The sequence below is a fragment of the Lontra canadensis genome, unplaced genomic scaffold (genome assembly GCF_010015895.1).
Source record: "Lontra canadensis isolate GAN:19392208 unplaced genomic scaffold, GSC_riverotter_1.0 scaffold100, whole genome shotgun sequence".
NCBI lineage: Eukaryota > Metazoa > Chordata > Mammalia > Carnivora > Mustelidae > Lontra > Lontra canadensis.
This window is the reverse complement of record NW_022631094.1, coordinates 3213759-3229075: the sequence shown is the minus strand read 5'-3', so window position 1 is coordinate 3229075 and position 15317 is coordinate 3213759. Positions and strand designations below refer to the sequence as shown.

General features: G+C 34.2%; 1 protein-coding gene across 4 annotated transcripts in view; it reads left to right on the top strand.

Moving 5' to 3' along the window:
• Positions 1–15317, top strand: part of EPC1 (enhancer of polycomb homolog 1) — an 88279-nt gene that overhangs the window by 66809 nt on the left and 6153 nt on the right. For all 4 annotated transcript variants that reach the window (XM_032837847.1, XM_032837845.1, XM_032837849.1 and 1 more), the window contains 8 exons: positions 3277–3422; positions 3805–4011; positions 4392–4540; positions 5422–5581; positions 7011–7187; positions 7271–7360; positions 7454–7602; positions 8775–9127. In XM_032837847.1, coding sequence (XP_032693738.1) covers positions 3277–3422; positions 3805–4011; positions 4392–4540; positions 5422–5581; positions 7011–7187; positions 7271–7360; positions 7454–7602; positions 8775–9127 — 1431 coding nt within the window. The remainder of the gene's footprint in view (positions 1–3276; positions 3423–3804; positions 4012–4391; positions 4541–5421; positions 5582–7010; positions 7188–7270; positions 7361–7453; positions 7603–8774; positions 9128–15317) is intronic.

Genomic DNA, 15317 nt, shown 5'->3' with positions numbered 1-15317 from the left:
TTTGTTACATAAATATTTATATACATTTCATCTGTGCTACTTGACTCTAAACATAAGGGCAAGGACTGTGTTGTGTAATATTCTATCTTCTTTAAAAATAATCAGTTTAGGGGCTCCTGGGGGGCCTAGATGGTTCAGCATTTGCCTTCAGCTCAGGTCATGCTCCCAGGGTTCTGGGATCGAGCCTCGCATCGGGCTCTGTGCTCAGCAGGGAGCCTGCTTTTCTCTCTCTCAACCTATGCTGTTCCCCCGCTTGTGTTCTCTCTCTCTCTCTCTCTCTCAAATAAATAAATACATAAAAATAATAAAAACAATCAACTTATATGTATGTACTGTTGTGTTCTTTTTGCTTAGAATTATTTTCTACTGTATTTTCTCCTCCATATATGGAGGAGATACATTCTCCTCTATGTATTTTGTTTAACCATACACATATCTGGGTTTATCCCTATCAAAATATTTTTAAAAGAGTTAGCTTCTATATTATGGCTCCTGTTCTTAAACAATTATTGGCTAGCTAGGTCACATTTTAATTGATAGAACTTAATTACAAGATGCAATCCATTTGCCTATTTCTCTGTAGACCCTGTTTTCTACTTTGAACACACTGAGTAACATGACCCAGAAAATTTGAAGATTCTCCTCTTTCTAGGAGCATGATAGCTATGTTACATCTTTATCAGCTGCATTTGAGCTGTTATTTGGAAGGGGCAGGTTGGGCTGAAGCTAAATTACACTTTCATCATTGGCTCTGGTTTTTTTGGTCAAATGAAATCCTAAAGTGAATTTTACATGTTAGCATTTTTCTGGGGCTTTAGTATTTTTATGTCTAAACAAGATTTGGTTCTCATATTTTAAGATCTTACATGTGTTTGCACATCTGTAAAAGGAAAGCTTCTTGCAGAGGTGAGAGCAGTCTGACCCTCAGGTGCTTGTTAACTTTCCTTAGAAAAGACACTGAGCTCCCTAACCTAGGGATCTTCCTTTCCAGTCTTGATTGCCTTCTCCAGTATGTTGGATGTGACTTGTCATTCGTGATACAGTATATGTCAGATAAGGCGCTATTAGGTTAGCTTGTTCTGTGAATAATTAAGTTTTGTAGTATAATTTGATCTGAAAAAATTTATAGTGGAAAATACCAAGTAATATATAAATAAGGCCCTAAACATATATAAAATATGCCCTTAAGAAGCAGAACAATGCTAGATGGTCCCTATCGGTTTGGCTCTCTGGGTTGTCAGGATCACCACTGTTTAATAGAACTTTAAATGATGATAGAAATGTCTTATAATTTGTGCTTTCTGGTGCAGCACTAGCCACATGTAGCTATTTAATACTGAAGTGTGGCTAAGGTGACTGAGGTACAATTTTAATTTAATTGATTTAAATTAGCTAATGGTTACTCTGTTGAACAATGCAGATATGAATTGTTTTGGTTAGGGACCCAAAAAAACAAGTGTTTTGATTTCACAAACAGTATTTAAATCTACTTTAGGATCTGCAGAAGCTCTGTTTACATTGCAATAACAGAAAAAACAGATCATGGAAAGTCATTGGAGGGCGTATGGGTGTAAGAAACATGGATGTGGAGGTGTTAGAGATTTTCATGAAGGAATCTAAATAGTTTAATTAGGAATAGTAACAGAAGTGTAATATAGGTCAAAGTAGAAAATGAACAATGATATAATATGTTCAATTCCACAAATATTTATTGGATTCCTGTAGGCCAGATACCTTGTTAAACTTGAAGCAGGGAGGGCAGGTTTGAGGTAGCCAAAGGGTCCCCTTTTGTACCTATCACAAATATCACTAATGGATGAGTGCATATTTTTTGAGGGCTTCCCTCCTCCCCACGTTAATAGAGGCAGTATCAGAATGCTTTTCAGTAGAGTACTGCAAACACATTTGGCATACAAGATGAACATGTTTATTGTCTTTGCAGAGATAAATAAGTCACAATGCCTCTTCTCAAGGAGCTCCCTCATATTCTAATATTTATCAAGTAGATTATAAAGTATATATAGAAAATAGTACAAAAGAAGGGCATCGATCTAGAATAGGAATATTTAACCTTGGTGCCACAGTTTTTAGGGATATTTGAATGCCTTGTAATTTATGCAGAATGTTACATGTTCACACAGTCTTTTTCTGGGAGAGGGTTCATAGCATCAATAAAAGATAAAAGTGACTGGGAACCACTTCCTAATTGGAGGCAGTTGGGAAGGAATACCACAGGACTTGAAGTCAGGCTATTTGCAGTCATTTGGTAGGTGGGCAGGCAGAAAACAGCCAATGTAAAGGCCTAAAGACATGAAATAAATAGCATGCTGTATGTAATAGGTGAAATTTGAGGGGCGCCTGACTGGCGCAGTTGGTAGAGCACATGGCTCTTGATCCTCGGGGTTGTGAGTTCAAGCCCCCTGCTGGTGTAGAAATTACTTAATAGAAAGAAAAGAAAAGAAATATATGAAATTTGATACTGCTACCTCAAAGAGTACTGATGAGACTGGAGAGATGAAGTCAAAAAAGTCCTCATACAATGCTAAGGATTTGGATTCTGAGATGATGGGAAGTTAAGAGATATTAGGGAAAGGTGTGAGACATTTTGATATCAAGCTGTTTAATAGTTTACTTATTATTAGCCTAGTTTAATTTTGATACATAATTGGCATTTGATAATACAGTTTAGAGCAGTGGTTCTTGGCCTTTTTTTCAAATCTTAACAAATATAAGAAATACATCACATTTCTGTCACCATAACAATGATTGTCATGCTAATACAAGCCCTCTTAGCAGAAGTGCACACATTGAGAGATAGCTATTACTGTTATTGGCAGTGGCTTCTAACACTTCAGCTTTAAATACTATTCCCTAAGCATTTGGTAAAGTAGTTATATAATCTGTTAAGTAGGATTTAAATATCCAAGAAACAATCTTATTTGAAGACCTTTTATATTATATCAAACCATATGAAATCGCTGTTATTTTATCATTTTTAGCTATCAAATTTTCATACAGCTGAATCCAGTATATTTAATAATCTCTTTATGTTCTTAATAATGGGCTTCTAGTTTATTTGTTTCTGAGATGGGAGAAGGGGTCACATCCATTGTCTTTTATGACTGTATGTCTATTAACAGTAACTTTAAATGTGGGAAGCATAACTTTCTTCTTTCTTTAGAAAGTCTGGATTTTGTTCTTATCCAGACATCTGTTGAGAGGTTTTTTGTCAGTGGATTCACATAGTAAATGATTGCTTATGGTTTCTTCTGTCAGCTTTTAGTTTGGATGCTGAACAGCCTGATTATGATTTGGATTCTGAAGATGAAGTATTTGTGAATAAACTGAAAAAGAAAATGGACATCTGCCCATTGCAATTTGAGGAGATGATTGACCGTCTAGAAAAAGGCAGTGGTCAGCAGGTACAACTTCACTGTATATATAAGTATGTGTTTCCATATATATGGAAACAGGATAATGTGGGGGTGAGGATAAGTGAGCAGACTCTGGAATTAACAAGCATGAATTCACATCCCATTTCTGCCCAGTACTAACCTGTATAATCTTGAGCAAGAAGTCTAAAAAAAAGTCTCTGTGCCTCAGTTTTCCCTTCTGTAAAATAGAGATGATAAACATGAAACGTGAAAATTAACTAAACTAATGTATATAAAGTGTCAGTGACTGACATGTATAAGGCACTCCACGTTTGCTGTTGTTGATACAGTTGTTATTTTGATTATTGTCATTAAAGTTTGAAGTACTTTTGAACCTTATATGAAAATGACATAATGATTTTACATTTAGCCAGTCAGTCTGCAGGAAGCCAAGCTGCTGCTAAAAGAAGACGATGAATTAATTAGAGAAGTTTATGAATACTGGATTAAAAAGAGAAAAAACTGTCGGGGGCCATCTCTTATCCCATCAGTAAAACAAGAAAAGCGAGATGGTTCCAGCACAAATGATCCTTATGTGGCTTTTAGAAGACGTACTGAAAAAATGCAGACTCGAAAAGTAAGTGAATTTAGAAAACTTTTTTTGTAATTTTTTTTTTTGATGTAAGAAAAATTATTTATACTTATGAATATCTCTGCATTGGAAGGTTGTATTTTAATTTATATTTAAATACACTGTCTATACAAAATAATGAGAGAAGTATTAATTTAAAATGAATCAACCTTAGGATTCATTGCACAGCTATCAATGATAAATTTTAATGTTAAACTCTTTAAAAATCAAATATAAAACTGATTTGCTGGTGATCCATATTCCCTTTCAGTGTCTTTAAATTCTAACCAGCCATACAAATATATGTATTCTTATATATTAGTAGCTGTGTTCAGAATGCCACTAGTTGGAAATGTTATTGACAAAAAGCAACTTCATATTTGCAGAATCGCAAGAATGATGAAGCCTCTTATGAAAAAATGCTTAAACTGCGTCGAGATCTGAGTCGGGCTGTTACTATTCTAGAGATGATAAAAAGAAGAGAAAAGAGTAAAAGGGAACTATTGCACTTAACACTGGAAATTATGGAAAAGAGGTAAAGTATACTTTAATATGGTCAGGAAGTATGGTACCATTAGCATTTTGTGTATTAAGGTATCGTACTTAAGCAATTAACCCTAGAAAATACCTTCCTTTAATAATAAGTAGAGACTGTTATATGTGCAATATGATACACTTTGGATAATTTTACATGTGTTTCTCTTTATTTTCATTAAAATTGATTGGGTTCAGTAAAATTAAAATATGGCAGGTATACTCTTATTCTTTTGTCTTCATTTGAGTTGAGAACAAGGCTGGAAGGGAGAGGACATTTGTCAATTCTAAAGTTTTTAATTTACTCTCTAGATGGTACTGATTTTTTCTTTTTTTTTTTTAACACATGCTGGGATTTTCAACAGAAGTAAAAAGAAGGGAGGGGAAAAGTCCCATAGTCTTAACATTCATCCATTTGTCAATGTACACAGTGAAAATTTCAAGCCTCACTCTCCTATATCCTAGTCAGTATCTCCAAAGAAAACCACTATTAAGTTTCTCATAATTCATTTTAGGAAAATTAGTTTTAGGGCACAAATAATTCAAATTACCAGAAAGTTCCTCAGCACCATTTTAGGCATTAATTTCAGCATCTCCACCAAATTTTTCACCAAAATTGTTCAGTTAAAATTCGAACCTTTGTTTTTTCCCATAGTCATATATTCATGGTGCAAAGATAAAGCTATAAGCCAAAAACGAAACAGAAAAAGACAAAAAGATTATATAATCTTTATTTTTAATAAGCATTCAGCAAATTGTCAGAGTTTAATCTTACCTTAATTATACTTGGTATTTATAATCACATCTCAGTTAGGTGTTGAAAGTCCTAAGAATTTACAGAACTAACTTTAACTTTTGTAGCTTTCTTTTTTATTATTTCAGGTATAATTTGGGTGACTACAATGGAGAGATCGTGTCCGAGGTTATGGCACAGAGACAGCCAATGAAACCTACTTATGCCATCCCCATCATCCCTATTACTAATAGCAGTCAATTTAAACATCAAGAAGCAATGGATGTGAAGGAATTCAAAGCAAATAAGGTGATAAACATTTTTGTGATAATAGTAGCTGATAACAGAATGGCATTTTATCATTAGAGTGAAAAAGAAAAATACATATAAACCCTACCATGAAATATGCTGCAAAGTCAGCTTTTGATTCAGGGCAGAACGATGCACCAGTAGGAATTGTAAAGATAGATACCATATAGATGAACTTTTCAATAATTTACTTTTTCCAAAAAGAACCATAATGCCATAAACTACCTAAAACTTGATACAAATATTTGGCATATGTATATAACCATGATAACTTCCCATGATCTTTTTCTTCCCAGCAAGTATCATTTTTGCCTCTAACCTTTCTTGCCTTGTGCATACTTCATACTTCTTCTAGCCTTTGTTTGCTGTCTGTCACCTGCATACATATTTTCTTCTTTCTTTCTTTTTTTTTTTTTTTTAGAAGATTTTATTTATTTATTTATTTGACAGAGATCACAAGTAGGCAGAGAGAGAGAGAAGGAAGCAAGCTCTCCGCTGAGCAGAGAGCTCGATGCGGTACTCGATCCCAGGACCCTGAGATCATGACCTGAGTGAGCTGAAGGCAGAGGCTTAACCACTGAGCCACCCAGGCGCCCTGCATACATATTTCTAACAAGCACTGTGTTCATCAGCTCAGTCACTCTTGCTTCTGTATTTTATCCTTGTGTTGTCCCTATTTCATGATTTCATCTCTTTATCACCTAAAACTGTCCAGATTCACTCCAGAAAGCCATTATTATTTAGCTACCAATTCCTTACTCTTTTTTTTTCCCATAACACCTCCACATTATAAGTTATCTGAGATTTGCTTTATGTATATGTAAAATTACTTGCATTATTATTTTCCCAAATTTGATTTATTACTCTTTAGAATAAAGACTAGGTCCCCTTTTTTTAATTCTCTCCTAGAATTTTAATAGAAAATTAAGAAAATGGTACAGGAGCCAATGGAAATTACTAACTGCAGTTACAGGATCTCAGAAGCTGAAGAACTTCTATTCTCTTCTTTTACTTCAACTGCAACAAAATATTTTATGAGATTATGTTTAGGTTGTAGGAACATTACCCATGTTTCACAGAGATCAACCTGTAAGATTTTACAATACAAGATGACAAAACATAAGCATTTTACATGTCTTCTGAGTATGAATGACTTCATTATAGCTCTAAACTTCTTCTTTTTTTTAATTTTTCTTATTTTTTTAATTCATTATTTTTATTAACGTGTAATGTATTATTTGCCCCAGGGGTACAGGTCTGTGAATCGTCAGGCTTACACATTGCCCAGCACTCACCACATCACATACCCTCCCCAATGTCCATAACCCAACCACCCTCAGCTCTAAACTTCTTTTTTTAAAACTTAACCCAAACTACAGGTTTGTTGAACATGGTTTCTAGTTTTGATTCATATATGACTTTATTGCAGCAAGATAAGGCCGATCTTATCCGACCTAAACGTAAATATGAAAAGAAGCCCAAAGTCTTACCATCGTCTGCTGCTGCTACTCCTCAACAGACGAGTCCTGCTGCACTGCCAGTCTTTAATGCTAAAGATTTAAATCAGTATGACTTTCCCAGCTCAGATGAAGAACCTCTCTCCCAGGTAAAGATAACAAATTTCTCTGTGAGTATAGAGGAGAAATGGAGGAAGTCACACGTTTTGACTCACTTCACTTTATTTTAAAGGTTTTGTCTGGCTCTTCGGAAGCTGAAGAAGACAATGATCCCGATGGTCCTTTTGCTTTCCGTAGGAAAGCAGGCTGTCAGTACTATGCTGTAAGTTTCAAGTTCTCTTTTTAAATAACAAACTGTTCACCTTTAACTGACAAACTAAAATAATTTGGATTTTTTTTTTTTTTTTTTTTTTAGCCTCATTTAGACCAAACTGGCAACTGGCCTTGGACTAGTCCTAAAGATGGAGGATTAGGGGATGTACGATATAGATACTGCTTAACTACCCTCACCGTACCCCAAAGGTGTATTGGATTTGCACGAAGACGGGTTGGGCGTGGTGGAAGGTAAGTATTTCTGTATTCCTAGCATAGGGACAGTAGGGACATAGACAGTAGGGTAATCAAATCTAGAGCTTAAAGAGAGGGAATCCTTCTAAATATGCTCATTGGTTTCCATTTTCTATTCTTAACTGATTTTTGACTGAAATGCTTAAAGAAACTGCAGAAAGTTGTTTCAGAAGTTCTGGGAGATATTAGGACAAAGGGTTGAATAAGCTAAGAAATGTCATGTAACTAGTACACTAAGTTGTTTAAATCCTCAGTGAAAAGGCTCTAGAATGTGGCGCTTGGGTGTCTCAGTTGGTTGGGAGTCTGACTCTCGGTTTCAGCTCAGGTCATAATTGCTGGGTCGTGAGGTGGAACCCTACATGGGGCTGCACACTCAGGGCTCAGCACGGAGTCTGCTTGAGATACTCTGTCTCCCCCCCACACCGCTCCCCCTGCATGCTGTGTATGTCTCTCTCTCTCCTTGTCTCAAATAAATAAATAAAATCTTTAAAAAAAAAAAAAGGCTCCAGGATCCATGCATGACCTGACTTTGGCATCCCAGTTTATCAGGATCTTATTACTCTTCTTCTTTTGTTTAAACATGATAGAACTCCTGTACCTCTGTATGCCTTTATGTGAGAATTTGTGTGGGAGGCAGGAAGGAATTACAGAGCACATGAAAGTGAAAAACAGAAAGATACTCTCATGTAGGTGAAAAAAAAAAAAGGCAGAACATAATATCAGGGTGTTTTCAGAAACCCTGCAAAAAAAAAAAAAAAAAGTTTTGCTTAATAGAGAACAGATATTTGGAAAGTGTTTTGGTGCTTTGTAATGGAAATAAAAATCTTTGGTTCAGAAGCAGTTTGGAAAGAAAAATAATCTCATGTTTTATCAGTAACTTCTACTGATAGACCAACTCAGGAACTGTTAGAAGGCACTTGCTAATGTAAAATGAATAGTGTACCTTATTCTTTAAGGTGAATTACTCTGTTATTTAGTCAGATCATTATAAAGTAAAAGAACTTTTATCAGAAATTGAGAATTTACAAAAAAAATTTGAGAATGTAGCTATTATAGGGCCAAATGCTGAAATAATCAAATTTACAGCTTATGGCTTTGGGGAATTGGGAGGGTCTTTTTTATATAATTTTTGAATTTTTACATATATGTTCCTGCCTTATTTTTAACAGGGTCTTACTGGACAGAGCTCACTCAGACTATGACAGTATGTTTCGCCATCTGGATTTGGAAATGCTTTCCTCTCCACAACATTCTCCAGTCAATCAGTTTGCCAATACCTCAGAAACAAATACCTCGGACAAATCTTTCTCTAAAGACCTCAGTCAGATACTAGTCAATATCAAATCATGTAGATGGCGGCATTTTAGGCCTCGGACACCATCCCTACATGACAGTGACAATGATGAACTCTCCTGTAGAAAATTATATAGGAGTATAAATCGAACAGGAACAGCACAACCCGGGACCCAGACATGCAGTACCTCCACGCAAAGTAAAAGTAGCAGTGGTTCAGCACATTTTGGTATGTTTATTTGTTATGGTGTACATTTCTATAGAAATGTCAGGTTCATCCATTTTCTGAATATGTGGTTTATTATATTAAGGCTAAAAGTTCCTTTCTCTCAAAATAATGAGAAAAAAAGGACCTAGGTTAAGTATCTATTTGAATTCTGTTTGTACATGTGTTTTCACTTAAATACACCCACATGCAAAGGTGATTTATTACTAGTTAATGTATGACATTTGTTTCCTGGATACAGTCTGTGAACCCACAATTCAGCTGCTATATTTTCAAAGAGTACGAAAAGAAAATGGGCCATTAATTATGACTATTTTATGCTTGGACACTAATCTAGTCTTTTATTTAAACTGTTTAAAAGTAGACCAGCAAGTTAGGAGATATGTAAAAGCGTTATCCGCTGACAGTAATGCAGAATAATTTATGAAAGAAACTAATTTTTCAGGGAACAATACTTAAAGAATTATTCTAATTTTTTAGGATTATTATAATTTTGGAAACATTTCCAGATAACATCTACTTTAGCATTATGACTACATTGTGAAATGTTTCTAAAATAAATGCTGTTTTTAAATATTCTTAAAATTTTAGTTTTCTCTTTGAAAGCGTAGATCTGTGTTATTTGAGGCATGTAGGCTACAGAAATTCACTGTTAAAATTATGTTACCACAGATTTTTGTAAAGGTAATTTAAACACAGATTTTGAAGGGACTATAAAGATATTTATTGTGTCACCCTAATTATCTGGTAAGGCTCTAGTTAAACCTTACAATAAATACAAAATGTGCTGCTCATTCTTAAAGATCTCCAGAAAAGCTTCCATAAACTAATTTACTTTGTGTTTGGAAAACAAGTACTTCTGTGAAACTTAAGTCTTTAGCTCATAAGAAAAATAATCACATTTCAGAAATCAACTAGAAGATAATTTAAATTATCCCGAGTCCTAATGGATTAGGATAGTCCCATTAACTTCAGAGTGTATACTTTGGAGAGTCAGTTTCTCTTAGCTATTACAGTCTTAAAAATCAAAATAAAGCACTTTTCGGTATGGATGATTCATACAGTATGAGAGTTCAGAGATTTTAAAAGTGTAAATTTGGGATATGTTTTCCTTGGTAGATATTTAAGCTGTGTAAATTCCTTGAGATTTCTTGTAGAAAACTGGCATGTTTCATCAATCCCCATATTCTTGCCCCTTAAAGTAGAGAACTTTAGGGGTGCTTGTCAACTCAGTCAGTGGAGCATGAGACTCTTGATCTCTGGGCTGTGAGTTCATACCCCACGTTGGGTATAGAGATTACTTTAAAAAGTAAAATCTTAAAAAAAAAAAAAAATAGAGATCTTTTAATGATCTTTTTTATGTAAACTGTTTTGCTGTCCTACATAAGTAAACATCGATATTATGAAACTACTTGATTTGTATTTTCCAAAGAATATTAAAAAGTGAACATTGAACTAGTAGTATTAACAAAAGTTTAGCTGAAAAACAATTTTTAGTAATGGTGTGATTTTCTTTTTAATCGTGTCCTCCCCCATATAATGTGATACAACCTTTAAAGAGTGGGTTTATCAATTTTTTTGTTGCACGTAATTGTTTTCAGTTTTCCCTTAATTTTTACTAGATCTTTTGTATACTTAGAGAATAGATGCCTACAGATTGCTATTTTGTAATGCTTTATTCTTTCCTATTTGTGAATATTCCGAAAACCTAAAGCTTTTCTCTTTATGCTCTACAAAGTATATTATAGTAGAGGCCCTATCATATGTACATTTAACTTAAGTGAATTCAGCTATAGGTCCCTGGAGAAGAAAATAAAATTTTAACAGTTCAGAAGTTATACAGAGTTCTGAGTACAATGCTACTGCAAGAATACGTTGTCCAGAGTGGGCCACTCTGGGAATGGCAGAAGTGAATCTGTTATTGTTGCTCTCAGAGTGTCTGCGCCTCCATTTTTACTTCATTCTGAGGTTAGGCATACCACCTCCATCAGTGTAATTGTAATTTTAAAGATAAATTTTTCTGTATAGCATGGCCCCCAAATACAAGCCTGACTTATGTCATCTGGTACTCAGCCACAGAACCTGATCTAGTCTGATACCAGAGGAAAAACGGTCTTTGCTGTGCTTATTGAAAGAGATACACCCATCATGGGAGACTCTAAAGGAATATTCAAGGCTTAATTTTTACGATACTGACTTTAGAACCTAACCACTATATGAGATAGGAGTCAGTTGATACATACTTACTTGTCTGCTGCTTAAGCCAAATACTTTGATTTAGCCATTTTTTATTAGTCATTATTTTAAATATTATTATTTATATATATGCTATGTCATAGTGATGCCGTCTGGACTGATTTTCCTTTTTCTAAATATCACTTATAAGAGCCCATTTTTTTCTCATTTTCAAATAGGAAATTCTAAATGAGGATATCAAGAGCCCATTATTTTTAGTAAAGGGCATGAACTTTAACACACCAACCTTGTAGCTTCTGGTGCTCAGAATTTTTTTGCTTGCTTCCCAGTCTTGGCCATTTTGCATAGTGTGGCCAGACGGGTAACCTGGTTAGTCAGGTGCTGGAGTGCTTGATCTGGATAACACACAGCAGAATGACGCGATGTTGAGGAACTTGGGAAGATTTAAATATATGTGTATTTAGAATTTCTAGGACTAGATTTTAGTACATATGAACAAATTATGTATGTATTATATTTTAATAATCTTGAGTTAATATGTGATTGGGACAGTTTCCGAATACAGTCTACTGGTTCTTTTCTTTTTCTTTTAATCTATAAAAGTACCTTTGAAAATTTAGTGTTTGTTCAGTGACTATTCATTTGTTTGTGTTTAAGCTTAGGGGATATGACATGTCAGAATTAATACACTTCTCATAGTTAGAACGCTATAATTTAGAAAGACTAAATAGAAAAGTGATTTTTAAACCACCATTATATGTTCAGGATTTGAATTCCCAGTTCCCACTGAGATTCATTAGTGTTCTAAGTAATTTTCCTAAGCTCACATATCTCTAATAAAGATTTGGTTTATTTTCATAAATTAATAGAATATATGTAGCTGGCATGATAACTTCTATGTCTCAGGATTTGTAGCTTACTTTAATACATTCTACTTCATAAAATTTGTAACATTCAGTTTTCAAAGGAACTCTAGATTCAAGCATTGAGTATTTTCATGGTTAGAGTTTATAAATCCGTAGGACCTTATCCAAGTGTGTTTCACAATTCAAAATTACACCCTTAGCAGGATGTGAAGTAGCACCCATAGTAGTAGAATTGATAGTTCTATAGTTTTGTGCTGAAGTGCAAGATTAGACCACAGATAATCTCACATTCACGTAATTCGCAGCCAGATGAATTCAGATTAATTCATGTTTGGCCATCTAAGGAAATACACCATATTTTTCTTTTCAGGTTGGATTTCTGGGTGTCTGTTAAGTGCTTATGAACCTCAAAACTATCATTCAAGCTTACTGGCTAGGGGATCATACTTTAATACTCTCTGAAGTCGTTTTATTTTATATTTATTTCTTTAAAGTTACCTTTTCCTGTATTAAAATAATTTTCTGCCTATGTACTTATGTACTGCTCAAAGAAATTTCTAATCAAGTGTTATCTTTTATAATAGGTGTTTAGGTTTATTGGGTTTTTTTGGTTTTGGTTTTGGGTTTTTATTTTGTTTTTTTACTAACAAAACAATGTATATTTTAGTGATCTTAAATCTGTCTTCTCAAACTGGATTTTCAGATTATTAATTTTTTTCTAAGTACCTGTCACCCTCACCTACTCCCACTTTGATTATCCGTTGGTCTGCTTCAGCTGTGGGAATATGACTTAAGGGGCAACAGCCTGAACTATTCTAGGTGTTGGCGTGCCTCACCGTAGTTTCCTGTCCAAGTGGACTGGTAACATCTTAACTTCACCTGAATCTTTACTCCAGAGAATTGTTAGCAACTAACAAACAATGGTAGTTTCTGACCTTTGTCTAGATACCTTAGGGAGGGGAGATTCAACAATTTTCTAGGTCAGGTTATTCTAGAGTTGGAATCTCGTTTAAAAGTTTGTCCATATATGAACAAAAGCTGCCTCCTTAAATTTAAATCTACAGGTTCCTCTTTTTCCTTAGAAGCATCCTGAATAAATTTTTAGTCACATCCCTCACATGACTCTTCTCCCATACCTAGACACCTAGTCAGGTGCTATATATGTGAGGTGTGTGTGGTTTTTTTTTTTTTTTTTAAGCTCTTGATTCATACTGGTGGGTACATTAAAAGTGTAATTATTTCTTGTAAATAATATTAAATCTAAAACTTTGGTCGGTTTCTTTTTATATTTAAAATTTCAATGGTTTGGGGGTGGGTTCCCCCCCTTCTATTATTATCTATCTTTGTGACCTCAGTTGAAAGTTTCTTCATCTTTAATGTGAAGTTGTAGGAGGAAATCACCAAGGATGCCTCCCGACCTAAAAATTTGGGGTTCTATGAAATGCTTCTGCTTCTAGGTTTGGTCATCTGTCCATGAAACCATGCTGTCCATCTTCATGTTAATTGCAGACTTGACTACCACACCCTATCTGGCGGTAGACCTAGAACCATAACACTTTCTACCTTGATAGAGATTAGGGAAATATGGTCATTTCTATTTATTTCTGCTTAGCATTTGATTAGACTTTGAATTATAATGCCATCTGAAGTCCTCGTTTTCTGTATAAAAACAGTATAAACCCCAGTTCAGATTGTATTTGCCCAGATTTACACCTTACCTTTGTCCAGGCTTTCCAGCTTACTCAGACAGCCTTTTGGATTGGAGATTTATTTCTCAGAAAAAATATAAAATCCTTGCATCACTTTGCTGAAAAGGGCTTTAGTGATCACCTAACTTAGATCTACGTATTTTGGATGAACATAACTGAGCCCCCAAAAGTTTAGTTACTTGCCCAGGTATACTCAGCTAGTTATGATTGAGATGGGAGCTTAAAAAAAAAAAATCAAGGTCTCTTGGCCCCTAGGCCCATGGATTATTACCAACATTTTCAGCTTATATGTTGCTCGGTATATACAGTTACTCTAGATCATTTATGAAAAATGCCTGTGGAAAACTTTGTAACTAGACTCCATATGTATAGAAATACTTCTAAGCAGTAGGTTGACAGTAATGTTCTAAAATCATGATGAGTTTTAGTTCCGTTTTTATTTCTAAATCTTGTATTAGGAAGAAGTTAATAGTTGTTTAAAAGCGTACTTCACAAGACCCTCAGACCAAGGATTAAAATGTTGACTTAAATTAGGGAGGAAATGTTTGGAACTTTTTTCAAGTTTCTAATTTATTATTGCTAATAAAGCATACACAAACACAAAGTTCTAGATGGTATTTTCATTCATATAAATGGAGTTTTTTGTAAATAGAGCTTTAGTGAATGCTAAATTACTGTTTTTGTAGGTAAATAGGTAATAGTAGGTAGGTAAATAATGACCTGACCTTGTAGGAATGATCCTTTTTTAAAAAAATTTACTGAACGTGCCCTGCTAGGAAATTCAAGATTTAGGCAGCTCACTCAAACTTAGAAAGTTAAAGTGTAAATCTCAAAAACATACTAGAAAAACTATTTAATAAACTAAGGATCTTTAGGTTTAAACAGTTGCTTTTTATGGATTTTTTAAAAACATAGATAAATGTTACATTTATTATAAAGAATCAGGGCAACACTAATTTTTGTATTTTCTTCAAATTTTGATTCAGCACATTTCTATTATATGGAAATGGTCATTTTGACACAAAATTACTTTCTGTCAATATTTAGAAGTTATCCTATTATCAATAGAAGTCTTCCCTTTAGTATTCAGATCTGAGAATTACAACACAGTAGGGAAAGAAGCTCATCAAAGGACGGATATCAACTAAAGTTTTTATAACAACAAATTACATTTTTGGTCTTGTAGCCCAAGAACTTAGTTCAAGTGTAAAGCCTGTGTAAACACTAATAATTTCTGGAGTTCTATTAAATATCATTTCATAATTTTCTGATCCATTCAGAATATGGTAGAATTTCTACCTAAACATTTTGTAGTGGTACCACTCAGAAAATCTGTATCATGGAAGATAAAGATGCTTTATGAGTTATGAGTGAAAATTATAAAACGTGATGAAGTGATATTCTTGTCAACTAAATCATTAA